Consider the following 27,816-nt stretch of genomic DNA (forward strand, 5'->3'; position numbering starts at 1 on the left):
TATGAAAATAGTTTGGAGTTAATCAGGATAACAAAATATTTTTAATTTATATCTTTCTGACATCTTAGTTCACTATTAATGCCCCTTCTGATGTAGCTTTCTGGGAAAGCTCTGGCAAACCTCCAAAGCTGCTTGTGGATATGGTAGCATCCACCATTTGAGGATATTTAGATAAGTAAATACATTCAAAGGCATTTTGTAGTAAATACTTGGAAATCCTTTCAGGGAAAGGCAGAAGCTCCCCCATCAGTTGTGTGTAAGCAGTCCTGTTGGGATTCAGGCATGGCATATTTGCCTGCTGAGGATCAGCTGACCAGTTTAACTATCACCAAACATCTCTGTTCATCTGGGAGGTCTCAGTTGCCTCTGTCAGGTTCAGCCGTCAAAACAACTTTCAGTACCACAGCCAGATTCCAAATGGTGTAAGAAATTACGTTGCTCTGTGTCTGAACTAGTGCAACCCTGAGAATGCTCTCATGGGAGGGTTTAACTGCATGGCACAGCAATGAGATCTCGTGCTCAAATGAACCACCAAGAGAACAGAGCTTCTGAAGGAGTAAGACAGGGATTAAAAGCTGCCTTTTTTATGCATGGGCACCTGGCACTGACAGGGTAAGATGTGGAGGCAAACACTACACTTTGTTCCAAGAAAGGAACTGCCTGACTGACAGAACAAATAAGGAAAAAAATTAATTGGGCTATAAAGAGTGAGCTGTGATCCTGCCTAACAGAAGTTGACTTGTATTTTATAGTGGCATTCTATATGCCCACAATGGAAAAGTGGATTGACACAAGCTTTTGGTAGAAAATTTTGGTGCAGTGTGGTCTGGACAGACAAGAAAATTGTAGTGGAGAACAGGACAAGCATGCAGTTTAGGCAGGGTGGCTATAATGAAATGATGGCTATAGGAGCTGGCAGAGGAAGGCAAAGTCACAGGGGCCCTTTTAAAACCACTGCAGATTTGTACCAGCAGTGAAACTCAGAGTGGGTGGAAGGACGTGGCTTGTGACATAGAGAGAAGAGAGAAGGGAGATGTGTAGGCAGAGGTGATGGCACCAGTGACCAGGTAGTACAGCAACAAAAAGCATGAAGTGGTATCTGGAAACTTTAAGGAATGGAAAAAAAGAAATCAAGATAAGTGTTTAGAACTGGTAGTTTTGTGTTTGTGAGGAACATTTTGTTTAATCTGACTTTGTCTTTGGAAGATTAGAAGTTGGAAATTCTGCTTTATAAAAGCAGAATTGTGTTCTTGCCTCAGCAGTTATAGTTAGAGACCTGCTTTTGGCCATCTCAAAACAACAGCTCTAGCAGTAAATGTCAGTTGAGAGCAATACAGGATGTGTCCTGGATACTCCAAGGATGCTTGGATCAAAAGACATTTAAACTATCCACAGTGAGAATTAAACCCCGATGAGCTGCCCCTTGAGGCCTTCCTTCCAAGGTCTGAGCTGTGCCTGGGCATCAGACATGGAAAATCCTCCTGGGAAAGGATTCGGAGCCGGGAAAGGATCCAGAGCTCTGGAAAGGATCCAGAGCTCTGGAAAGGATCCAGAGCTGGGAAAGGATCTGGAGTCAGGAAAGGATCCGGAGCCGGGAAAGGATCCAGAGCTGGGAAAGGATCTGGAGTCAGGAAAGGATCCGGAGCCGGGAAAGGATCCAGAGCTGGGAAAGGAGAGCCGGGAAAGGATCCGGAGCCGGGAAAGGATCCAGAGCTCTGGAAAGGATCCAGAGCTGGGAAAGGATCCGGAGTCAGGAAAGGATCCGGAGCCGGGAAAGGATCCGGAGCCAGGAAAGGATCCAGAGCTGGGAAAGGAGAGCCGGGAAAGGAGAGCCGGGAAAGGATCCAGAGCTCTGGAAAGGATCCGGAGTCAGGAAAGGATCCAGAGCTCTGGAAAGGATCCAGAGCTGGGAAAGGATCTGGAGCTGGGAAAGGATCCAGAGCTGGGAAAGGATCTGGAATCAGGAAAGGATCCGGAGCTGGGAAAGGATCCGGAGCTGGGAAAGGATCCGGAGCCGGGAAAGGATCCAGAGCCAGGAAAGGAGAGCCGGGAAAGGATCCTGAGTCAGGAAAGGATCAAGAGCTCTGGAAAGGACCGGAGCCAGGAAAGGATCCAGAGCTCTGGAAAGGATCCAGAGCTGGGAAAGGATCTGGAGTCAGGAAAGGATCCGGAGCTGGGAAAGGATCCAGAGCTGGGAAAGGATCTGGAGTCAGGAAAGGATCCGGAGCCGGGAAAGGATCCGGAGCCGGGAAAGGATCCAGAGCTGGGAAAGGAGAGCCGGGAAAGGATCCGGAGCCGGGAAAGGATCCAGAGCTCTGGAAAGGATCCAGAGCTGGGAAAGGATCTGGAGTCAGGAAAGGATCCGGAGCCGGGAAAGGATCCGGAGCCAGGAAAGGATCCAGAGCTGGGAAAGGAGAGCCGGGAAAGGAGAGCCGGGAAAGGATCCAGAGCTCTGGAAAGGATCCGGAGTCAGGAAAGGATCCAGAGCTCTGGAAAGGATCCAGAGCTGGGAAAGGATCTGGAGCTGGGAAAGGATCCAGAGCTGGGAAAGGATCTGGAATCAGGAAAGGATCCGGAGCTGGGAAAGGATCCAGAGCCAGGAAAGGAGAGCCGGGAAAGGATCCTGAGTCAGGAAAGGATCAAGAGCTCTGGAAAGGACCGGAGCTGGGAAAGGATTCAGAGCTGGGAAAGGAGAGCCGGGAAAGGATACGGAGCCGGAAAGGATCCGGAGCTGGGAAAGGATCCGGAGCTGGGAAAGGATCCGGAGCCGGGAAAGGATCCAGAGCTGGGAAAGGATCTGGAGTCAGGAAAGGATCCAGAGCTCTGGAAAGGATCCGGAGCCGGGAAAGGAAAGGAGAGCCGGGCTTCGGGCGCCACCCAGCGGCAGCACCGAGGCGGTGCCGCCGCCCGCTCCGACTCGTGCAAGGCGTTCGGATTGGCGATGGAAATAATGTAATGTAATGTGAATAGGTGTTTCTGATTTTCCATTTTCCACGGTGCGGCTTGGAGATAAAACTCTTAATTTCTACCAAATTGTGTTGATTATTTATTGCTTCCAAGGAACTCTTTAACTTCGTTGGTTTAGTTAAGCGCTGGGATAGTACGGATAAGGTGGCGTTGTTCAGAGAATATTCTGTGGTCTATAGCAGAGAAAAAAGGAGATTAGAGAAAGAGAAGATAGAATCAAATACTCATGCTGAGCACGTGGAAGCAAAGGAGTCTGCGTTTTGCAAAAGGGCCGAGAATGTAGGTGCTATTTTGTTTTTCAGTTAGTCCAAAGCGTGAAATACCCAGTTCTTAAAAAAAGCCCAACCACAGACCTGTGTCTGCAGGCATGACTCATAAACCGTAAGTAGTCCTTATTCAAATTAGCTGCCTCACTCTTAAAATCTTAGAGTTTGCTGGTAATTTTCACTTAAAATTTTCTTAGCAGGGTGCAAAAAATAAATTAGCTTCTGAAGTTGGTAATTCACAAAGTTGGTCAAAAGACATGTGACTGAACACTTCTAAATATCTGAGTGGACAGAAGAAAGAAGGCAGATAGAGGTGTCTAAATGCACCAAAAGAACAAGAATTCCTTCCTGTGCCCTTTCCTCCTCCGTTTTCAGACCTGTGTTTTGGGGGAGAAAAGGGAAGACATGGCCCTGTTTTAAAGGCTGATTGTCTTTCTTTCTTTCTTTCTTTCTTTCTTTCTTTCTTTCTTTCTTTCTTTCTTTCTTTCTTTCTTTCTTTCTTTCTTTCTTTCTTTTTCTTTTTCTTTTTCTTTCTTTCTTTCTTTCTTTCTTTCTTTCTTTCTTTCTTTCTTTCTTTCTTTCTTTCTTTCTTTCTTTCCTTCCTCTCTTTCTCTCTCTTTCTCTCTCTCTTTCTTTCTTTTCTCTTTCTCTCTCTCTTTCCTCTCTTTATTTCTTTCCTCTCTTTCTCTTTCTGCTGTAGAAAGACTGGTTTTAGCTCTGGCAACTCAGTGAGAAGTACTGTTATTTTTGCATTTGTAATTTCTGTGAGATCACTGCAGAGTTGTTTTATTTCTTGGGTGCACAATGGATTACTTTGCTTTTGTTTACACTTACTTCAAGGACATGGTCTTCAGCAAAACAGCACTGCAGCTTTTTTCTTTGTAAGTTCTTCTGATTGCAAGGAACATTTCATTCCAGTTCTTAGTGGCTGTGCTTCAATGCCGGAAATGACCATAGTGATTGAAGTTCCTCATAGCCCCAACACATCAATTCTGTGTGGGGAAATGCTTCATCATCCCCACTGAGTGCCTGCACTGGAAACATGCAATTCCCCTGTGAATATGAAGACACAGGCTTGCTGCTCCAGCCACAGCTTGAGGGACAGGATTATGGGGCTGCTGCAGCAGATGGGACACAGTGTCCATCAGTGTCTGTGTCAAGGAACAGTTCTGCAAAGAGGGATTGCCTGGTAGTTGCCGTGCTGTGCTGTGGGAATTTAATAAATTTCATTGATTGGTTCATTGTGCCAGGTGAGAACCCATTTTCCTCTTCTAAAGAAAATGAAATTCAAGTTCTTAGCAGCTCTACAAATAAGGCTGTGCTTTATGTCTTTTTGCTTTTTCTCATTTATCTGCTTTAGCCTGCTGATCATACTCTTAATGAAACTTCCAATTATAAATCTGGAAAGACCTTGAAGTGATTTGTTAGGTATTAATATTTAGTCAAGTGCTTATAAAAATAAAATAATACTTAAATATCTAAGTCTCTTATAAACAGACTTTAGCATACAGAGCAGCTGGTCCATTTTTGTGTCTGGATTTTACAGAGTTTTGACTAAGGAGCTTCTCTTTACTGTACACAGCAGTTTACAAGGCCTTCTTTGCATCTAGTAGATTCTGTATGGTATTCCTTTATCTGAAGAATACTGATGCTATTCTCTCTATTACGAGTTCAAAAACTGTCATCTTTGTGATAACTTTGTTATCAATGTTAGTTTGCTTAGGGGACGCTTAACTTCCTTGTGAGCTGCAGTGAAGAGTGGAACATGATTGTGGATAAAGAATAGAGACCCACTTCTTTAAGCCTTCCCCTACCCAAGTTATGACTTATTGTCTAATAAATATCCTTCCTCCAAAATATGATTTTTAAACTATGTTTTTCCCTAGCTGAAGACAACTAGGAGTTGCTTATAGTAAACTGGAGGGAAACAATGGGTTTTTTTCTCCCATATAAATTGTGGTCTCTGTAAATTCTTTTATTTAGTATTACTCCTAAGCATCTACCATGCTTCCAGGGATCTGATTTAGAAAATCGGGGAAACTTGTTGTGAGCTTGCTATATTTTACTTCTGAGTGGCTTGGGAAACAGAAATGTTTTAACACCTTGAAAAAACCCAAAGGATGGATTATTGAATTTGGAATTAATACCTGGTTACAGTACACAAAATAATTATTTTGCTACTTAGACCATTCAGAAATTTAGGACACACAGTCAGTATCTTTAAAAATTGAGAGTATAGTGGGTTTAAGAGTTTGAGCTTGGCTTTTTTGCGTAGTTTTTAACAACACAAGAGGGAAGGAAACAAATAGAGTCTATGCTGAATGACACTGCAAAGCTGTTAGTGAAAAACTGTGTATGCATTCTGTTGTCAAGTAACATTCCTTGGAGGAGGGCAGAGGGCAGAAAAGGATGAAAATATCTTCAGGGAAGAACTTGGATAGAAGGGTAGAAGGGCATCCCCTTGGGGGGGGTTAAGATCAAGAAACCATTTGGCTCAGTCCAGGCTTTGAGCTATTCAGGGGCTCCTGAACCTGCTAAGAGCTTAAAATTTTCCAAACATGCTTTTGTGAGTGAGATACCTTCAGGCATGCAAGAATTCAAGAGCAGAGGTGGGGATAGCGCCCAGGCCTTTGAAACACCTCCTTTAATTACACTCTGTGACTAAACCACTTTTCACTTGGTTCTATGACTCCTGGGCCATGGGGGAAGTCTGTAAGCTGCAGTTTATGCCACAGCAATGTACTGTTCACCTGCTAGAATTCAGTGCCACTGCAGAATTCTTGGAACAGTGCAATTGATTTTGGCTGTCTGAGTGTATGACCATGTTGGTAGATATCAGCTAACAGGAAAGGGAGCAAGGGGAGGTGTGAGTAGCTGCTTAGAAGTAAACTGGCAGCAGTTAGTTACAAAGTTGTGGTTTCCGCCTAGTTTTGCTCACAGGCTTTGACAGCACGGAAAACAAGCTCTTCCCCTTATTTGTCTGCTGACTTCAGCGTGTTGAAACCAGTGACCATGCACACCTTTCCCCTCTTTTCTGTCCACCAAGCTGCTCAAATCAATACTTTGCAATTTTCCAGGAATTGGCAGGATCAGTTATTTTAGTTATGTGAGGGGGTGACATTCTGATGATGCTCAGTGTGAATGTTAGTTTGAGGTGAAGTTGTGGTTCTGTTCAAGTCATGTTAGCTGTGATTTGTTCTAAATACTCCATGAGACCAAACCTGACTTCCTCTAATACAGTATTTCTGTGCATCGATCGCTGGCTGCCAGAAAGGAGGGATACAATTGATTGTCCTGCTTTAATGATGCAAAATGTTTGAACTAAAACACTTGTTTAAACTTTTGAAACCATTAGGAAACCCCTAAATGTAGAATATGTTCAAGAGTCATTGAGAAACAGCTGTAAACCTCTGGAGCTGCTGTTAGGCTGGACCTTGATCTACAGTAAATAGTGAGTGGACTGATGCTGCAGCTGTGGGGACTGTGGGAGAACATGGATTTAGCTTTAAATCAGCTGTTTCCACACTGCTTTTAAGTGTGTGGAGCAGTGTAGTTCATGGCACAGCATGTAAAACAGTGTGGGAGAAGGGGTGTCTCTTGCTGACTTCACCCACTGCCTTCTGCTGCAGATGAGCTCCTGTGAGCACAGCAGGCAAATTACACAGAACTTGTTCTCTTAAGTGGTGGTGGTTTCATCCTCTTAATAATGTTATGACTTTATCTATTTTGACAAAACTGAAGGGGCATGAAAAGTAAACGTCTTTTAAAATTGATATCATTCAACACTGGAGTACAGGTATGCTTTTCCAAAGAAGTATCTTCTATTTTTAATTGGTTTTCAGCAGTGTAAATTGAAAATACAAGATAGGAGAGATGGAAAATCTGCAGCTCTGGCATCGTATAGAGAAGAAAATTACCTTTTTGTCTTAACATCCACTGTTTTGTTCCACATTGTGTCCATTAAACTTTGAACTCTAAATTCTTTGTGTGCTTAGGTGCTAATGGTGCAAAAGAAGCAGAGCAGATGTGGTTGAAGCAATGGGTAAACTAACTCTCATAAAACCCTTATAGTGGAAGATCATTAATTTTATCTATAGTGAGTGATAAGAATTTTTAAATCTCTGTTCATCTTGTGCTTGTGGTAATGACTTACATCTAAACTAAAAATGAAATGTACTGCAGTTCTTGTAAGCTCTTTTTTTGAGCTGGCAGTTACCAGGACTGAGCAGGGTACTTTGCTGTTACTCAGTGTCTGCCTCTGTTGCAGGGATCCTGTTGGAGATACAGAAATATTTTGGGCTTAGTGATGGCGAGACAGGTCTATTGCAAACAGGTAATAAAGTCTCCTTAGTTCAGACAATTCACTTTGCCTTGCCCCTCTGTGGTCTGCTCCTAAAATACAGTCCAGTTACTAGTTTCTCCTTGTATGTGGTAGAACTAGAAGAGGTTTCTTCTAGTTCTTCCTTATATGTGGTATTGCTCACTTCCACTTGTGGGCAGGCTGACCAAATGCAAAACTGAAAGCCAGACTGCAGTTGGGTCCTTCAAAAATCCCACAGAAATCACAAAAGATGAAGGGTTTCTCAAGGAACACAGAAGATGAGTAATTAACATACATTTTATTGTTGTATAGGTATTTTGAGTCTGCATTTGTCTTTTTCGAAATATCAATCCCTCTCCTAGTCCTACTCAGCCTTAGCCTTTAGCCCCTGCCCTAAAAATTACCTGAGTTTATCTGGATATTTTATCTGAGCGGTGAGCAGTACATATGACAAAAATAATTAGACAAATATTGTCTTTGTTCATTATTGGATTTTCAGTCTTCACCTTGTGTTACATGCTGGCTGCCCCCATCTTTGGATACCTCGGAGATCGCTACAACAGGAAAATCATCCTTGGAGCTGGGATTTTCTTCTGGTCTGGTGTGACCTTAGGGAGCTCATTCATCACTGAGTCGGTATGTTGCTATTTTAGAGGCTGCTATGAAAATAACCTGTATACATCTTGCAGGACTTGATAGAGTCCTTCTCTAATCACATTTGGAAAAGCATCAGTGACCACTCATTTCCCGAGCCTTAAACCTAGACTAAATATACTCCATGCTCTTGTAGGACACCGGGGTCCAGCCTAGGCAATAGAGAACCCACACGTTATTGTTGTGATGGATGGGATCTTATTTTTGTCCTGAATGTTTGTTGTTTATGACCTTACAGTGTGGCAGCTTGTTGGTTACATGTGCTTTATCCACCCTGTCCTGAAATTCCCTCTGGGTGTCACTCAGAAGTCACTGCTGTGCAGAAAGGGAAAGCTGAGCAGTGAGATGTGAGGGGAGCAGGTGTGAGTGGAGGGAATACAGACACAGGCAAAAGGCAAAATCAGTTCAATTCTGATTTCCTCTGGTAGATTTCATCCACTAAAATGCCCCTCTTTAATAGTAAGCTTTCTTTCGTGCATGAACTTTTTAATTTTTTTTACTATATTATGTCTTTTCCCTGCAGCATTACAGGATATTTGTTCTTTCACGAGGACTGGTTGGCATTGGCTCTGCCAGTTACTCCACTATAGCACCTACCATCATTGCAGACCTGTTTGAGGAAGGAAAAAGGACCACAGTGTTATCTATCTTCTACATCTTCATTCCAGTGGGAAGGTTGGTTTTCTTGCAGTGGCCTTTGGAAGTTCTGTCTGACCACACCTGCAATTCAATATACCCTGAGCCCTAATCAGATTTATTTTGATGTATTTCTGCATTGGCTCTTGCAAAGGGATTTGTCACTTCCTTAGCAAGTTTGAATAGAGCTGATTAGGTATATTTCTCTACTTACCTTGAAAAAACTTCGCTCTTTCCCCCTAACATTTTTAGGGAGAACCTAGACTCTAGAAACTCTGGCTTTGAATAAAATATTGAATCAATTTTAAAAGAAATATGTGCACGAGAGTATGTAATTTACTTCTGTGTTTTGGAAGACAAAAGCTTTTAGATATTAGTTTATATGACAGATTTTTCAAGAACTCTCCATTAAATGTTTCCCAAGGAAAAACTGGTACTCCCCTGTCCTCTTTTAGTTAAATTGACATTGTGTCTGAAGAAAAGGTGGATAAGGGCTTTTCAAATGGTTTAAAGGCATACTCTGTATCAGAGCAGGCAGCCAAGGCTGGGCCCAGAAGGCAGATTAAAACTAAAGAAATCCCTGCAGGGAATAATTCCTGTGGCTAGCACAGAAGGGAGTAGGTAATAAAATGTTTTATGGGATAAATATATTATATTTGATATGGATTTGCAGCATCATTCTGCAGAATATGTATTCCAAGGGGAATCTGGGACATTACTGTCCTCATCTCAAATCTTCTCTGAGGAGGTTGACTCTCTTTTTAATACTGGCTAGCAAGCAGCATGGCACAGACTATGAGGGTTATTTCTGTTTGTCCCTTTTGGAAAACTATGACAGGACACTATTGTGTGTTCTCCTTAGCTGGCAAGACATGTCATTTCAGCCATCCAAAATTCATTGGTGCTTACTGATCATTCCTTTCTGTTGCTTACAGTGGCTGTGGTTATATTCTGGCAGCTGGTGTGGCAGAAAGCACAGGTGACTGGCACTGGGCATTAAGGGTGAGTCACTCACTTCCATTCACTGTAACATCAAAATCATCACTGGGTTTTGAATTCTTTATGTTCACTGTGTTAAAGGTGAGCAGTGGGAGGACTTTCTACCTCTCACAGGTCAGGAACGTGGTGATTAGCTCCTGCAGGACAAGTGGAAGATTTCTGCCTAGCTCTGATAGGTGTAGGTGAAATGCTGTACAGCAGCCAGGGTGCTGATGTTCCTCTTACCTGAGGGCACATTTGGAATGGTGTTACTGCACTAAGACCTCCTCAAACAGAGGAATTTGAAGGTAAAATGATCATTATACTGGTAGCACTAGTTTTCTGGAATGCTGTTGGGAACAACTTCTGTTATTTGAGGGCTTCAAGAAAATAACCTCTTCTGTTCTGATCATGTCACCATGATGTCTCTCACTGAGACACACCTGGTGCTTTGGAAGCCCTTTGTCAGAGCCTCATACCTTGCATACAAAATCAGCCAGCACACGCAGCTGAGTGGGGCAGAATATTTACTGGGATAACACTGATGTTATTCAGGTAACACTGGTGACTGCATCAGTGATTCTTGTGTTTGTGGCTAGAATACTACAGTACAGTTTTCTTTCTTCACATGTTTTTCTTCAAAATCAGAGGGAGGAGCGATCATGTATCTGTATGTTGGGGAGGGAGCATCTATTATCTTTCCTTCAAAGTCACTCTTTTTCTTTACAAATATGACCTAAACCAGCACATATCTATTTCTGAACATACCTGCAATTTTTTTGATAGTGGTTCTAATGCAATTTGAATTGCTGTGGAGCTCTTGCTATAAGAAAACAGGGATCTTTGATCTAACCAACCTTGTGTCTACAGGTAACTCCTTGCATGGGAGGACTGGCACTGCTTCTCCTGATTCTCCTGGTCCCTCATAGAATCCAGAGAAAGACAGCAGCACACAGAGCACTAAGCATCTCTGGCACGATACAAGGAACAGATGAAAAGCCAGATGTACACAGAACTGCCAAGACCACTTGGTGTCAAGATGTGGGATCACTTGTCCAGAAGTAAGTGGTTGGAGTTACAAAGGTTCCCTCTGTTGAAGAGCCACCATTCCATCATAAGACATATGTCCATTGAATCCTGCTTTGCTCCTTTGAGCCACATGCTGTATGCAAGAGGACAGAAACACCATCAGTAAGAATATTTCTTCCACTTTTTTACAGGAAGGCTACAAAAGAGATTGAAAATTTCTTTGCTTCTTCTAGCCTCCCATTTTGAGGAGGGGAAGGGGGAGTGAAGTTGTGATGGCAGTTTGCTCTTATTTAAAGTTCTACTTTCTACTAATTTTTCCTTTCCCTACGGAAGCTAGGTCGGTAAAAGTGCATAATTTTCTGCTGTAAATTTATTTCTAATTCTTAGTGTCTGAGGATGGTTGGGTTAGCATGTTTCATTCACTCTCTGCGGTATTTGGGAGCCTGCTGTGCACGAGGTCAGAGTTCGTGGCACCCCAATACGGTTCATAAAGTAATTGTCCATGTGTTTTGATGGGCTGAGCTGTGGCTGGAAGACAACATCTTCCTTTTAACCACACAAGAATGCAGAGTGGAGCAGGTTCCTCGCTGCGGTGAGGCCGTGGCGGGGCAGGACGAGGAGCCGGAGCCGGTTTGGGAGCAGCAGGTGCCTCTGTGCAGCTGCGCCGGGCCCGGCTGCGCGCTGCCCCCGCAATGCCTTCCCCGGCCTGCGCTCTTTGTTTCAAGACCTGCCTTCCTGTGACCTCGTTTGTCTTTGGGGTGTTCTTCCAGACCATCCGGCGTTTTCTAACTGCCCGCTAAATCTGCGTCCTCTTTACGTCTTGAACAGCAGGTGCACAAGAGATCGCTTTTGTAGGATCTCAATTTGTAAGCGCTACGTCCTGAGGTGAATAAAATATATGTTTTCCTGACTCAAAAATTAACATTTCTGACATTTCAGCAACTAGAGCATCTCCAAAGTTACTTTCCTACAGAGATGTTCCGGTGTAAAACTATATTTTAATTTTCTTTTCCTTTAGCAATTGATTCCCATTTTGTTTTCCTCAGGCAATTGATTTCCAAAGCATACTGCCAAAAAAACTATGTGGTTCCAATTTTAATCAACTCCAAGAGCACTTTACCTTTAGAAAATTAGCTCAATTTCTTAAAAATCCTCTAGTTCAATGGTCACCTGATCATTTGCAGCAGTCTTAGGATTTCATACATCCCTATTGACCTCAAAGGGGGTTTTCTCCTGAACTATTTATGACAAAGAGTCCGGCAAAAATTTAATTTTCTCCTAGAATAGGGCAGGAAGGAGACAAGGTTTGCACAGTTTTCAAAAATGCTTCTCCTTTTGTCTGAAACTTGCTGTGGAGATTGAGTCTATTTTTACTCACTCAGGTGGAGTTAAGGAGTACTTCAGCCACTGCAGCTTCACAGTCCAGAAGACTGAGATGTTACTCTCATTTATACTGGTTACAGAAACAAGTTAAAACCTGAGGCATTTAGACTTGCACATAGAACCCTTTCCTTTAGCTACTAAGCCATTAAGTTATTGCTCACTTGCTATTGTTATATTTCTGCTATCAAAAAATTCACAGTAATTGTTTTGGCAGAAGTTGGCATGAAATCTGCAAGAGACCAGGATTTAACATTAAATCAGTAGGTCATACCCTTTGTTCTAATTATTACTTTATTGTTGAATTTCATAATAACGCCTGATCAGAGTTCAGATATTCAAGGGAGTTGATTTTGATCACAAGATGTCCGAATGAATTGTTTTGTTATTGCTTGAAATCCTGGGTGTTGCAGGTAGCTTTTCCCTTTTTCCTCACACACAATTCTTTCTAAGATCTCTCAGTTGGTCTTTTTTTTTAATTTTTTTTTTTTTTACTTCCAGCTGTAGTTTTGTCTGTTCCTCACTGGGTCTTACTGCCATGGCCTTTGTCACTGGATCCCTGGGAGTGTGGATGCCACTGTTTCTGTACAGAGCTCAGGTTGTCCAGGGCATTGTCCCACCATGCCGCCAAGAATCGTGCAATTCATCCAACAGGTGAGCTGTGCCTGTGGGAGCATACCTGGAAACACTGCACAGTGCTCAATCACAGCTTGTTTGCAAAGACAAAAGGGAGGATGTGCCTGAGCACTTCTTTTGAAGGCAATGGGCTGTGAATGTTAAATTGCTTCCAGGTATCTGAGACACTCCCCTTTGTTTGTTTGTTTATAAGCACTCAGTTAACTGGAAAGATGCTGCCAGCCCTAATTAAGTACAGTGGGAAGAAGCAGTAATAGCAACACTCGTGGGGAAAATGGAGCAGCTTTAGCTAGGAGTTTTTATTGACAAATGACTGTGCATTCCAAGCTACCTAAATACCCATTTAAGTATATTTAAATCCTGTGTTTTAGTAACTTGCCTATTATCTTCTTCTTATTCTGGTTTTATAATCCCTGCCATGTTGGTGAGTTCATTATGGCTCCCAGCTTGAAGAAAGCTTGATGATTTTGATGTACTATCATATCATCACATCAGACCAGGATCTTGTGAATAGCTGCCAGCAGAGCTCTGCTTGCAGAGCGTGTCCCAACTAATGAAGATTCATGGATGGTATTAGAAATGTATAACAAGGGGAATTTACACTAGTAGAACACTTTGAAGTAGTCATAGCACACCTTTTTGTAGATCCCTTTTCCCCACCAAGGAAGAGAAGTTTCTCTTCACAGTGTGTTGTCCAGAATACAAATATCTATGCAGTGTTGCTCTTGAGTCTTCACAGTGTCCCTCAGTAACAGTGAACACTGGGACTGACTCCCTTTCAGTGGTCTCCATGCAAGTATCCCTTTCTCTGGGAGGCGTCCCAAGTCTTGTTTCAGTCTCTGCTTTTGTAATGGATTTCAAAGAACTAAGTGCTTATTGTATGGCCTTTCCAGGTAAAGACAACTAAAGGGAAAAGCAGTAATCACACCTTGAATGTGTCCTCTGCTAATGAGATTTTTCTGTTTTTATGCAACAGAATAACTGAGTCAACTCAGAAGTGATTTCTGAGTTGTAGCAAAACTAGATGAAGAGTCATCCCAAAATCCTTCAATGGCAAATGAATTGTCCTTCCATGGATGCCACCAGTGGCACATTACTTATCAATGAACAGTACTGGGAAGGGAGTGAAACACAGGAGTCTGGCTCAGGGTAGGCAGATCAGGGAAACTGAACAGTTTAAGATGTTTGGCTGGTGTTGGCCTCTAGTTTGTTTTCTAATCCAGTTCAGAATTATTATTCCACAGTACTGTTGTTAGAGCAGACATGGTCTCCAGGGAAGTGAAACAGAGCATCTGATAGTTTAACCTCATGTACTGCCTCTTATAGGATGCTTTTAATATAACCTTGGCATAAGCTCGTGCCAGAAGTAACATAAGGCTGGTTTTGGACTGTTATTCCAAGGGGATGTAAAGAAACAGAATATAAACTACTATGTCAGACCTGATGGTACTGGAAGAACTGAGCTGCACATTACCACACCTGCCCGGGGATGTTTTAAAGATGCTTTCCCCTCTGGCTGTTCAGCAGTTTCAGACTTTGTTTAAGGATCAGGACTGTGTCACCTAGACTCCTTGGAAACACAGACTCAAAAGGCTCCACAACTGACTCAGGTCTCAATCCTTTCAAGGTAGATAAATAGGCAGTGTGAATTTTTTGTTCAGGTCTTTGTGCAAACAGTTTCAAACAGATCAGAGATAGAAGTAAGCATTCTCAGACCCTAAAAGATCCCACAGGAACTCTTCCCCAGTACTAGACTTCTGTACTTGCCTACTCTCTGTCAACTGAACTGTGCTTAGATTTAGTTTTTGCTGTTCTCTTTTATTCCAGCTGCAGGTTTATTTCAACTACAGTTTACAATACATGAATATTCTAAACACAGTTCCATGAATGCTTCAACCAAGTAATGTCGCCTTGGAACTTGTCTCTCTTGAACAAATCTCTGAGATTATTCTGCCTGGTGACAATCTATAATGTCACTATCGAGCTATAGTCAGTGATGGATAAGAATCCTGAAGAACTTGCAGGGAGAGTACAAATTTGCTTAGAGTTTGTTATCTTGCATAGCAATACCTTTATTTCTCTTGTGGAATTATTGAGTTCTTCCTAAGCAGACAGAAAGAAATTAAGAAGTGGATGTGCTGTAGTTTAAAGGAGCAGATCATATCCCAGCTGGTTACTTTGCTTTGCAGTTAGAAAAAGCTCAGGAAAATGTACAGAACTTACCATGTAGCACTCTAAAATATTCAGAAGTGCTTGTTCTCAGAATACATTGATGCTGTCCTTGCTTGCTTTCATAGAATTACGATGCAGTAGCACCACTGATCTTGTGCAAGAGACTTGCTTTGTCATTGGGGGGGATCTCACTGGGACAGAGACAAAGCCACGCATGGAAGTCCCTTTGAAAGCTGAATCTTCAAAACTATTCAGACATGTTATTTTAAGACATGAACTTGTGGTTCCTGAAGAACACATTTGCATTTGCAGGTAGACAAAGCTGAACGGTACTGGAAACTCTGTGTTCAGAAGATGCTATGTGGTCCTGGCAGTAGTTACCTACTCAGTATTCTTTGAACTCTTCTGGGAAGTGGTAGGTCCTTCCCATAGTCAGAGGAAGTCAGGTTCCCATAGTCAGCTGTGCTAACCAGAGGGCTGTAATTTAGATGTGTATCATTCCACGTGCTAGGATCTCTTCCAAGGCAGCAGACTGTGATACAGGGTTACTCCATCTGTGTTTCAGGGATGACTGGGTAGATTGATTCACAGGGTAACCAGGATGACTGTGTCTGCTCTAAATCACAGCATGTCCAAGCCAGATCATACTGAGCAGAGCCCTCCTTGAGCCTGGGTGCATAACACCTGCTCTGTAAATGGGAAAATATCTTCTCCAGGGGATACAGCCACCATTGCAAAGCTGTAACTTCAGCTGAGGTTTGGGATTACATCCATTTAGAATGAGTGGGAGGTTCACATCAAGTGGAGTAAAATTAACTTCCCTATTAAGGATTCCTCTGAAACTACAGGTACAAACTAACACCATTTATTTTTCCACAGTACAGTCTTACTATGCTCAGCTGAATCATTTGCTTTGTCACCAGCCTAATATTTGGAGGCATCACCATTGGGACAGGAATCCTGGGTATTATTGCTGGAGCAGAAGCTGCAAGACTGTTAAGGAAGATAAACAACAAAGCTGATCCTCTGATCTGTGCCACAAGCATGTTCATTTCTGCCCTGTGTCTCTACATAGCTCTGATGGTGGCCCAGACAAACATCCTTTCCACTTTTGTAAGTGACAATTAGCAAAATATCTTTTGGCATCCTAGGGAGAATGGGAAGGGGGAGGAGGAGTGAGAGGTGGCTTTTTCAGAATTCTCTGCAGTCTTTGAGACCATTAAGAGGTTTGTGACAAGGTATTCAGGTAAGCTCTGGGCTCTGATGCTCCCATAGCTGAGGTCTGTGAGAGCCACACTGGGCAGTCCTTGGTACAGTATAAAGGGCAGGCAGAGCACAAAAACTGAGCCTCAGGTCCTGCAGAATGCCCACGCTGGAGAACAGAATAGTAACTATGCATTTAGCTGCATTGAAACATGTCCCTTATGAAAAAAATGTAGTTTAAACAAGTCTCAATCTTATGTTAATTTTTATGTTAATTTTTTGTGGCTAATTTAGCATTCTTATTTATTTTTGCTCTCTGAAGACTTAAAGGTTGGTGTAGTTGGGACTATACAATACACACTATTGTTGCTAAGAATAATTTAGCCCTCGCCTTCAAAACCCCAGGTCACTAGCTGATCTTCACAGTCAAATTTTTGGCAATGCAAACTGAAGTATAAATCACTTAAATTCCTTTCTCAGTAAAGGGGAAAACAGAAATTTGCTAGGAATGACCAAAAAAAAATCCCCGTAAGAGGGAGCTGAATGTAAACCCTATTTCAATTATAATCTGGTAACAGCTAGGGAAAGACTCCTGTGCTTTTTTCCTGTGACTCTACAGCCAAAATCACCGTGATTAACATAAATAAGAGGATCCAAGTAAAGTAAATTACAGTAATCAACAGTTCTCTGCAAAAGGGCACTTTTGCAGGATTTTTGCTTCTAAGAATAATGCTTGTTCAAAGAGGTTTTCCTTCTGACTCCTCAGGAATGTGTATTACTGTGGAAAAACACCTTTACACCAAGAGAAAACACAAGTGGATTTACCTGAGTGTGTGTACACAAAGCAAAATGTGAAATTGAAGATTATTTTTGGAACCAAGAGTGGGGATCCAAGTGCCCAGAAGAATTAACCATTGTCTTTCTCAGCTTCTCAGAGTCCCACTTAGCTCCACTCTTAGTGTGTTCCTCAGGGGATTTTTTGTCATTAAAGATAGAGGATAACAGTTTAATTTGCCAGTCTGTGTTAGATGAATGAATCATCAATATATTTGGTTGGAGCTACCAAAATATACCTTTTATTAGAATCATACAATCAGAGTTTTGGGTTGGAAGGAGCCTAAAAGCTCATCCAGTCCCACTCCCCTGCCATGGGCAGGGACACCTTCCACTATCCCAGATTGCTCCAAGTCCTGTTCAACCTGGCCTTGGACACTTCCAGAGATGGGGCAGCCACAGATGCTCTGGGCACCCTGTGCCAGGGCCTCACCACCCTCAGAGGGAAGAGATTCTTCCTTATACCTAATCTAAAGCATTGTAAAGGAAAAGGTGTCTGGATTATGCTCTAAGTATCTCGTGCTTCAAGGAACTTCTTTCCCCAAACTGGTTTGGAGAAGAAAACAAATGAACAGAACAGACAAGAACCACAGAATGTATGGATATCCTAGGTCTATTATATATCTATATCTATATCTAACCTATATCTATTACCTACAGGATATCTATAGATATCCTGAGAGAATGTAAGCCACCCCTCCAAAAACATCTGAGTTTGTCACTGTGCCTTTCCTAGACTGTATTTTCATCAACCAGGGACAATATCTTGACCAAGACCTTACAAAACACAATGCTGGCACCTGTTGTAACAATGTGCCATCAGTCTGATTAGTAGATAAGAATAATGTGCCAGGTACCATGTGATTTTATGGCCTGTGTTTCTGAGGAGGTTCTGCCTTCTAGCACTGCTCCACCTCAGTGGTGTAACTTTAGTGCTTTCCTTAAGTCTTGCTTAGTCTGGGCAGACTGCTCCAATCTGTGTCCAGGGCTTGTTGAAAGGGTTAATATTTTCTGAGACCACAGCTATAAGAACTGTTCAGTTCCCTGCCCCTTTTCCTCATGGCTGGGTCTCCATCTGTGATGGATAAGGGATTTCCCACAGGACGCCAAGGTTTTGAGACTGCTTGTTCCTTGGAATCCATTTCATTTTGGAAGTTCTTTCTCTGAAGGAGCCCTTAAGAACACTTGTACTGGCACAGAGGTTTTCACTTGGTTTCATTTGCATCCCTGTGCACTTTGTAAACCTGTGCTGAATGTTTCTCTTCCATGGATCTTGGATTTCTCTTCTTGGGTTCAGTAGTTCATAGCTGTTAATTTGGGAGGGTGGTATTGTTCCCTATTTTGGCTCTTCTGCTGAGGATTTGTGACTCAAAAACCTTCTTTCGTTCCTTTCCCTACCTTTAAGATGACATTAGTATTTGTAAACATAGACAGAGGTGTCTAATTTAGAAGTAATGGGTATGTAGGACAACTCTTACATAGATAAGCACAGTGAGCCTGCCTCATCTTGACAATATCGAAGGGCAATGCAGTGTATAGTATAGTATAGTATAGTATAGTATAGTATAGTATAGTATAGTATAGTATAGTATAGTATAGTCACAGCCTTTTTCTGTTTTGCAGATTTTTATTGCATTTGGAGAACTGTTTTTGTCTGTAAATTGGGCTGTTGTGACAGACATACTGCTGGTAAGTGCTCATGAAATTATTTCCTTATTTCAAGGATTTTGTCAAGATAATATTGTTCCTAAGCCTGCATCTTGGTGGCTTTCTGGGGACAGATGAACAAACTCCTGCAGAGAATCCCCTTACTGGTATCCTGTTTGGAATCACCACAGTGTACTGGCTGGGCAAGGATGCCAGGGGCAATAAGGGTGTGGTGGTGCAGTAGTCCAAGTTATTATAATCCCAGGAAGATGTCCTGATTTGGATGGAACTCATGCACGTGGTACTCTCTAATGCTGCCTGTACCCGTAGTATTTTGGGCTTCTGTACAGCTCTGTGTTGTCATATATCTGCTAGAAAATTATCTGAACTAGAAACAAGGTAATTGTGTGTCTATAGTCAGGTTTTCTATTTCTATTTCGCAAAAGAGGGAAAGTTGATAGTCCATGAACTATTAGCAAACTCCCTTAGTTCAGAATACAGTGCAGATGAATTCCAGCTCTTGCAAGTCCAATTCATAAGTGGTGCTACACTGTCAGAGCATCAGGACAGCAGTGATGCTTAAGGGCTTCTTGGGAATTCCAGGACTGACACCACAATCCAAGGAATAGCAGTGCATGATTTCATTTGGATTCTGTCATTAGCAATTTCTTTACAAAGGAGTGATGTGAAAAGCACACGTCTTGTAGCACAGTTTGTCTACACTGTGATGAGCAGATTCTTTTTATCATTTCAAAGGTTTTTAGAGTTAGTAATTTTACTTGAGTTTTTACTCCAAATAAAAACCTTTGGCAACCTTTCATTTAGGCGGTAGCTCCACAGTCACTAACAGATGTCTGTGTAAACCCTGGGGCAGATATTGTGATTGCTGAACTACACAGAACATTATAGTCTTATCAAGTAGTTTATATGACCTTTTTTTTTCTTTAATAATCCATAATATGAATGAGTTGAATATGGTTTATCAATGCAATAAGCAAAAAAATGCTCATATCTGACAGCCAGACTGCAGAAAGCTGATTTAAATACTGAAGTTATTTATATGATTGAAAATTCTTTTGTTGCTACCCATGGGCATAAGACAAAAATATAAATAAGACATATTTAAATTGACGCTATCCTTTTCTATAAGGAGTAGAGTGCCAGATCACCCAAGGGGCCCAAACTCTCTACTATTTTACCCTGTGCTGAAAATCTGTGGATGTGATGGTAACCCAAATATTTCAAACAGGAAGCTCCCTGTGAGACAGGGACTGTTCAGACAAGTGTGATACAAGCACAATGCTCCTGCAGGTGGCCCTGAAAGTGGGGAAATTGTGTAAAGCCATCAGGACAAGTGAGAAAAGGCACAAAGTTAAGGGGCAGCAGAACAGAGATATTTAACTGTTTCTTCCCAAGCAAGAGTCACATGAAGATTTCCCATTTTATTTAATAGTGTTTCATTCTAAGGGAGCTGAAATCTACTTGCAGATTGCTGCTGCAAATTCCACAGTCATAATAAATCTTTCATTTAACAACCAGAGTGAGTGCATTCATGAGTAGCACAACATGCAGCAATGCACAATAGCAGTTCACAAGAAGGACAGGATAAAACCTTGCAGCCTGTGTCTCCAGTGGGACACAGGGCACTGTTCCTTGCTATCACAGGAGCTGGAACTTTACCCCTGAGGTCCTGGCACTGTGGTCTGAGTTGCTCAGATGTACAGCTTGCTTGGTATCTCTACCTGCTAACTAAACCCAAGTAGTGGACAGGCTGAGCAGAGACAAAAGGATCCCTAGTACAGTGTCTGTGTAAAAGGATGAGAAAGTATATTGCCAAATGCTGAGCACTCTCTAGTGACCAAAGGGGCCAGCTGTGAAGCACTAAAGAACTCTCCTTCCACTGCCTGATCTTGCCTTGACATGAGTCTGTTTATCTTTGTATTTCATAGCTGAAGAACCTTTCTTTATGTTCTGAGTGACATGAAAAAATGAACTACTTACATTTCATGGGTCTTCAGCAAAGTCCTGCTGACACTGACTGTGCATTATGTTCTCTTTCACAGTGCTTCTCTCTACATGTCAGTTTTCTACACTCCGGAATTTTAATAAAATAGTAAATAATGCAGTCAGCATTAGTCAGTTGGCTCCTTGCTTAAAATCTCAGCCAGAAGCCAAGAGGGTTTTGATTCTCATTTGACTTTAACAGAATGGTCAGAAACAATTATCCTATGAGAAAAGAGCTGAAGCCTTGCAGCAGTGAACAGGTGCAGAAAAACTATCACTGGCCCAAACTGACAGTTTTACTTATCTTCTATTTCAGTTTATTTTTAATGGTTTTTTTTGCACCAGAAGCAAGTAAAAATACCATTGCCATTCTTTTTACATGAGTTGAGGCACCAACTTTTTTAAGTTTCCCAATTTACTTTTATTTGAACTCCTACCTCTGCATTTTAATTCTGCCCCCTGTCACTGTTCAAGAGGAAGGTCACATCCCTGAATTAGGTAATGGTGATACATGGTGAGGGGAGTGAGGCAGATGGTAACTATCAGCTCTGTCTTGCAAATCCTTCCTCAATCCAAACAGCAAAGCCTGTGAAGGGTTTTTTTTCAGTTCCATCACTTCAGTCTCAGCTTTCTTAGGGAATGCTGCTTCACATCGCAGCCCACAGGAAATCTGTGGGGAGCATCATTACCATATCCTGGATGCATGTAAATCTAGAAGAGAAGGAAGGTTTTGTCTCCCAGGTGACCAACATCCCTAAGTTCCATTTCTTTTAGAATATTGTGAGATTAGCTGCCAACAATATTGTATCAATTGACAACAAGTGGGGAGGTGAAAAGTTTGGTGTAGCAGAACTCTGGTGCTGTGTTCTCCTGGGAACAGACATCAAGTTTATTACCACAAACATGCTTTGGGTTGGATCTCTTGAATTCTAAATGCTATTAATTGTTTTATCAGAAAAATGCTGGACTTGAGCTGAATTTGTAGATGTCTGCACATTCACTGGCAATCTTGGGAAATGTGTTTCACCCTGTTGAAACCCCATGAGTTCAGTGTATTACTGCTTTTATATTGACTGAAGGGTGCCATAGATAACAGCAGTAATTTCTCTTTCAGCCTTGTTTCTTGTGTGAACTGAGAGGATTTCTGATAATGTAGCTGGACTTGCTAATGCATGTTCTTATTTTACCATGAAAATGACTTTTTTTTCTTCCTACATGGCACAACTAGCCAGACAATGTAGCTAGGAATTAATTTCTCCTGCGACCTGTGGAGCTGAAGACAAAGGAAGATGCTGACTGAATGATAAGGACTTCCTCCCTTTGTGGCTGGTGCATCAAGAGGCATTGCATGTACCCACCTTTGCACCTCCTATTCAGTGTAAACACAAAGGTATCTCCTGTACAACTGCAGTCCTAATGTGCAAGAGGAGAAGTGCTATAGCTGCCTTGCTGGTTTACCAGGAGGCTGTACTCGGAGTATTCCTTATGAAACATGTTTGCTATCTGTGAGGTTATGGAACTCTGTCTTTTAGGTTTTTGGCAGCTAATAGTGTAGGAGATGCTGGAACTGGAGTGGTTTGGGAAGGCTACCAACGTGTCCCTGTGTTTGGAAGTGCCGTGGGCGGTACAGAAGTGTTCACCAGCCTGTGTGTTCCATCTGCTTTTTTAGCTACAGCTCTGTGGCAGAGTCTGCAGGGGGAGTCTCTGAAACCTCCAGAGACAGCATGAGGGATCTGCAAACTGTACCTGTTTGGGGCAACTGCTTCTCTCCAGTCCAGCAGCTGGGCTGGATCTCCTCAGAGGAGGAGTGTGCAGGATGTCACCTCCACTCCTCCACAGTGGGGCCTTGTGGGGACCTCTGGCCAGGCAGGACCTCATGGCTACTTCAGAGTCCATGTGGGAGGGTGTCTTTTGTTTCTTCTTTTCCTAGTGAGTCCCACAGTGCCTTGAGATCTTGAGTATAGTTTCTGTTGTGCAGAAGAACCTGAGTAATAGCACAGGCAGAGTTTGTACGAGCCCTGAAACAATAGGAAACATCCCATCCTTCTCTTGTGTTTTTCTTGTTAGAGTTTTGTTCTGTCTCTCATACTTGCAGATATGGGATATTAAATAAAGGTAGTAAGGAAGTGGTGCAAGGCAGTAGGAGAGCCAAAGTACATTTAGCTTTTCTCATGCTTGCAATGCCAATGATGTATTAAGTGCATAACAATATTTGATTGGCATTCCTCAAACACAGCCTGTCATTAGCCATAAAAGAAATTTGAGTCTAGGACAGATGACATTAAGACCTTGGAGAGCCAAGAGCTTACAGTCATCAGTGTAGTACAGTCTGTCATAGCCAGGTCTGCTTCCCAAGCTTAGAGTTTTCTATTGTAGTTTTCTTGTCTCTCTACAGGAGAGCCTATTCACAAAGTGTGCATGCTCATCATCAAGGCAGGTTCTGAGAGGGAAAAAAGTGTGGGTAGACTGTGCACCCTCAGTCTAGGCCATAGTGTGCTTTGGCCTCGGTGAGAAGGAGCTGTTGGATTGTTCCTTCATCCCACGGGTGACAAGGATTTCAGAACAGCCAATCTCACATCACTCTGCTCTTACACTGTCTAGAGACTGGATGCGGTGTTGTGGCAACCTGACATCAAAGTGGTTTTCTGTAACACTGGGGAGATCTCCAAAGCATCCCTGGTTTAATATGTACTGTTGTTGAAGCACTCTATCTAAATATTCCTAATGAAAAAGAAATGTTCTATCCATGCTTAGAAATACCTGTTTTGGAGGGACTAGGAATGGAGTGCGTTACACATTAGCTGCACTTGTGCAAAGGAAGGAAGGAGTGTGTGTTGTAATCCAGCTGCTCAGAGCTATCTTACTGGGTGCAGAAATGCTGGTTTAGAGCACTGCCAGTGTTCTCTGGTTCTTTACTGACACTGGTTGCAGTATGTGGTAAGCAGGACCAAAACTCTAAATTAAATGTGAGAGTGGGGTCTTTTTTAGTTTTAAACCCAACTTATAATGCATGTCAATGTTTCCTTGAAGGCAGTGATAGAGCCACAGGATAGATCATACACCTTAAGTCTGTCCCTTGGTAAAACACCAATCACCCTATTAATGAATGTGAGACATGTTTAGTGACATTTAGGTGAGTTTCAAGAAGACCCCCCCAAATTGTGGAATAAAGGACTGAGAAAATATTAAGCATTTTGTTTCAGATACAAGCAAGTGGTTGGAAAACAAAGGTATGAAGGTTTGAAATTGCTTCTGAAGCATTCTGACTGTGAATGCTTTTTGCATAAATGTATTATTGAAAGGCTTCTTCAGGCATGGTTGATCTTCAGTAACACAGGCATAAAGCTCTTATTACCCCCAAATTACTGTATTTCATTTGACAAAATAGTTATAATCTACATGATGCTTTGCCATGTTCTGGAGGTTCACCCCATCTTCTCCAACTTGTTATTTAAACTGTGTGCACTGAAAAACAAAATCAGTGTGAGGTGTTGTTACTAAAGTATTCTGTGTCTCAGGTGCTTCCCAGTTACAGGCAGTACCATCCAAACATCACCAGCCACCTTTTGGTCTGACAGGCTGGGTCCTCACCCTCAGTCTTCAAGGGGTCTGCAAGGCCTCAGCTGACATGCTTTACAGCTCCTCCAGGTTCCAGGTACCCCACTTTCCCCTAGCAGTCTAGAGCAGGCCTGCTGACACAGGTCATCAGGTCTTTTCCTGAGAAACTGTCAGCGCTGAATCCTTATTAGCAAATCATTGTGACTGCAAGGGATACTGACTGGAGGCTTCTGTTGGTTGCATGGCCAAATGGATCTGTACAGGCTGCTCTGAGCTGTGTGTGGAAGCATGGGAGTCATATTTTAGCTGCTTTATTGTTATTTTCTCCTGTGTCTTCCTTTCTTGAATGTTTTTTTTCCTCAGCAAAACACGCAGTGTACCCTTTTGCTCAGAATAACTTTTCTGTCTCCAAAGTTGTAAACAGTGTTTGAATATGAAATACGTAAAAGTTGCTCTCTCAATGTTACTGGAACATTCTAGAAGCAGCTGGACACTCCTGAAGTTCTGTGTGTTAATGTTCCCTCTCCTGTGGGCTGTGCTTTGTTTCAGTACGTGGTGACACCAAGGCGACAGTCCACAGCCATTGCCCTGCAGATTCTGGTGAGCCATTTGCTGGGAGATGCAGGCAGCCCATACCTCATTGGAGTTGTAAGTGAATTCTCTCTTTATTGAGCTTTCCTTAGGGTAAAACATCTAGAAACTGAAATATAGACACTGACAGAATCATAAGCACTACCTGGTCCAAAACCAGAAATTACTGAAATTGCTGGCACTTAGTCCACGACACAGAGACATTTTTCTAAACGTTTTTTATTTGCATGAAGCACTTGGTCCTGTGACACTGCTGGTAGGTGTGAGTAGTTCTATTCACTGTGTAGAGATTTATTTAAATTTGCAGACTCATATATTTTTAGAGGCATACATTTTTGCAAAGACAGTGTCATGGGATTTAAGAACTTTATGCTAAATTTGTGAGGATTTTCATGGAAATTAATTCAATGTGCTAAAACCCAAGACTTTGTTCGAATCTTGAAGTTTGAAATCTTGCAATTAGTCAATGGTCTCTTTAAAATCAGAACAAAAGCGGTGCAAGGTTGTATTTAGATACTACTTGGCCATTAAAGCTCTGGTCTCAAATCACCTTAACCTTGAATTCCCACATTCCTTGAGACTTGATTTCTCTGCCCTTCCTACATTTACTTGATATTAGGTGCTTCTGCACAAAGCAGCCTCATACTGCTTTGTCTGTGCAGTTCATTAATTCTAGTTCCAGTGGACTATATCTGTCAGTCTCATTCCCTTCCTTCATTCATTTTAAGACACAGTAGCTAGCAAAGCATCCATTTTGAGTTTTCTGCTTTACTTGACATGGGAAATTGGGTTCTTGTTGTTGATTTAAAGTTTAGTTTGTATGAAAGTTTATTTAAAGAAGTGAACCCCATGTTAACAGTGTCAGGGTTAGACAGGGCCAGCAATGCCTGAGTGAGCTGTACCTGCACAGCTGCTGCTGGCCCAGCCACATAGGTGGTTCTCTTTTTCCTCAAATTGCTGAAACCCAGAGTCTCATCTGTATAATCTGTCTGGCAGAGAAGAGAGCCTCTCTCCCTGAGGGATTACCCCTGCTGACTTCCTTTTTATTTTGACAAATCAAGAAACCACTTTGCTCGTTGGTGTTAGGAAAGTCCTGCTCTCACACTCGCCTGACTGTGTGTGAGTGGGAGTACAACAACCAACACCCCTATGGAAATGGCTGAAATGGGATCCAGAAATGGAAGGTACCGTGGAAGCTGAAATATGTCTTGTTCATTCTCCCTTTGACCAATCTATTGATTTAAGCTTTCTACCTGAAAGATTAAACTGACTGTGCCTCTTGCCTGCTGTCCTTTGTCTTCTTTGGGGCACAGGCAGAACTGAGGCTCTGTGCTGCATCCTGCATGTCACTGGGTGCAGGACTTGCAGAAGTCACCTTAAAGAGCAGCTCATCAAAAAGAGGGAAGACAAAAAAAATGCTTATTCAGATGAGATTAATCTCAGATAACCTTGTAACTTCACACAGAACGGAGGCAATAAATGCAGGAAAAAAACACTGTGTGTCCCAAGTGGGTTCCTGTGTACTGAGCACCCACATTGTCCTCTGGAATGTTCTGTGAACCCAACACCCACACTTCCCATGACTGTTGGTTAAACACCAAATCTTCTGCTTTCATGTCCTGATAGTGTTTTCCAACCTGCTTCAGCCAAACTTTTAGCTTAAAATCTGGCTGAAGAATCAGGGAATTTTCTTTTTCAGAGCCTGTTTTTCTTCCCTCTGCACCCCAGAGATTTTTTCACTAAGCATTTTAAAATTAAATGCATTCGATTTGTATTGTGGCCATTATGCTTGCTGTAGTCCCTAGGTACCCATTTAGAGTTGATCTTCCTCTTATCTTCCTAAACTGTCATAAATAATCATAGAAACCTAGCAAAGGTTGAAGAGTCTCGTATTTATGCATTTGAAGTCACACAGTGTATTCTAACCACCAAGAACAAATGTGGGAATAAAAATGACTGCTTTCACCATTTATCTTTTTGTTTATGCTAAGAAGAGATTTCTAGTTCCTGGGTTAAGTGTTGAATCTTACTGAGTTTCTGAAAATCAGATTTTCCTTCTGTCAACAAAAATAAAATTCATATGTATCATTCATAGCCCTTTACAACCTCATTCTCCCACCGCTGCAAGAAGAACCTGCTTGGTATTTTCTTCCTCCCACTTACTCACAATGTCACTCCATAACTTCTCAAATACCTTTTGGCTCAAAAGCAGTCCCCACTTTCTCTTAGGTAAATATCCATCTTTTCCCTGTCTCATGAGTGCTGTTGCTTGTGCCTGTATTGGTGCTTGACCCCCTGTTTCTATCTACTGGATGCCAATAAGGAAGGCAGAAAGCTACTGAGTAAGATCAAGAAATGCTAAAGGTCACTGCCAAATGCCCATCCTGTGCTGGTAATCTGGTGATGGGCTAGGAAATGGTAAAGTATGTTTCTTGCCCTTGTGACTGGAGGCACTGAAGGTGTAAAGTAAAACAATAGGACATTTCTTGACCATTTGGAAGCTGGAGAGCAGTGGAGTACAGGTGTGCTGGGTACTGGGTTTGACAAACTTTGGGAGCAGACTCTCATCCCTGTCTGCCTCTTTTATTCTCTTCAAGGCCCACACTGTAAGCAGTCTGTTTAAAGCAGGAGAGGATGGATGTGTTACTCCAGATTAATGGCAGCCTTGTTCCCTCCCCAGATCTCCAACGCTATCCAGGCCAGGAACATCCCATCGCTGCAGTGGAGTTTCCAGAGCATGCAGTACAGCTTTGTCATCTGTGCTTTTATTGGGGTCCTTGGAGGAGGCTTTTTCCTCCTGACATCTTTCTTCATCGAGGAAGATCGGGAAGAAGCTCAGAGGGTCTGAGGTGTCTGTGTGTCTTTATAACTTTTAAATCCAGCTGTGGTGACCTGTTTGGATACCAGCCAAGGTTATTGTCTCTGTAGCATTAAACCATG

General features: G+C 42.2%; 1 protein-coding gene across 1 annotated transcript; it reads left to right on the plus strand.

The window, feature by feature from the left end:
• The first annotated feature begins 4,275 nt into the window (after positions 1-4,275).
• Positions 4,276-27,724, plus strand: LOC134052488 (protein spinster homolog 3-like). The gene is made up of 11 exons (XM_062506955.1): positions 4,276-4,483; positions 7,501-7,566; positions 8,054-8,190; positions 8,732-8,883; positions 9,780-9,846; positions 10,693-10,883; positions 12,733-12,885; positions 15,963-16,152; positions 18,700-18,765; positions 24,835-24,933; positions 27,557-27,724. The coding sequence occupies exons 1-11, from the start codon at positions 4,276-4,278 to the stop codon at positions 27,722-27,724; spliced, it is 1,497 nt and encodes a 498-aa protein (XP_062362939.1).
• Positions 27,725-27,816: the final 92 nt, after the last annotated feature.

Source organism: Cinclus cinclus, chromosome 22 (genome assembly GCF_963662255.1).
Source record: "Cinclus cinclus chromosome 22, bCinCin1.1, whole genome shotgun sequence".
Taxonomy (NCBI): domain Eukaryota; kingdom Metazoa; phylum Chordata; class Aves; order Passeriformes; family Cinclidae; genus Cinclus; species Cinclus cinclus.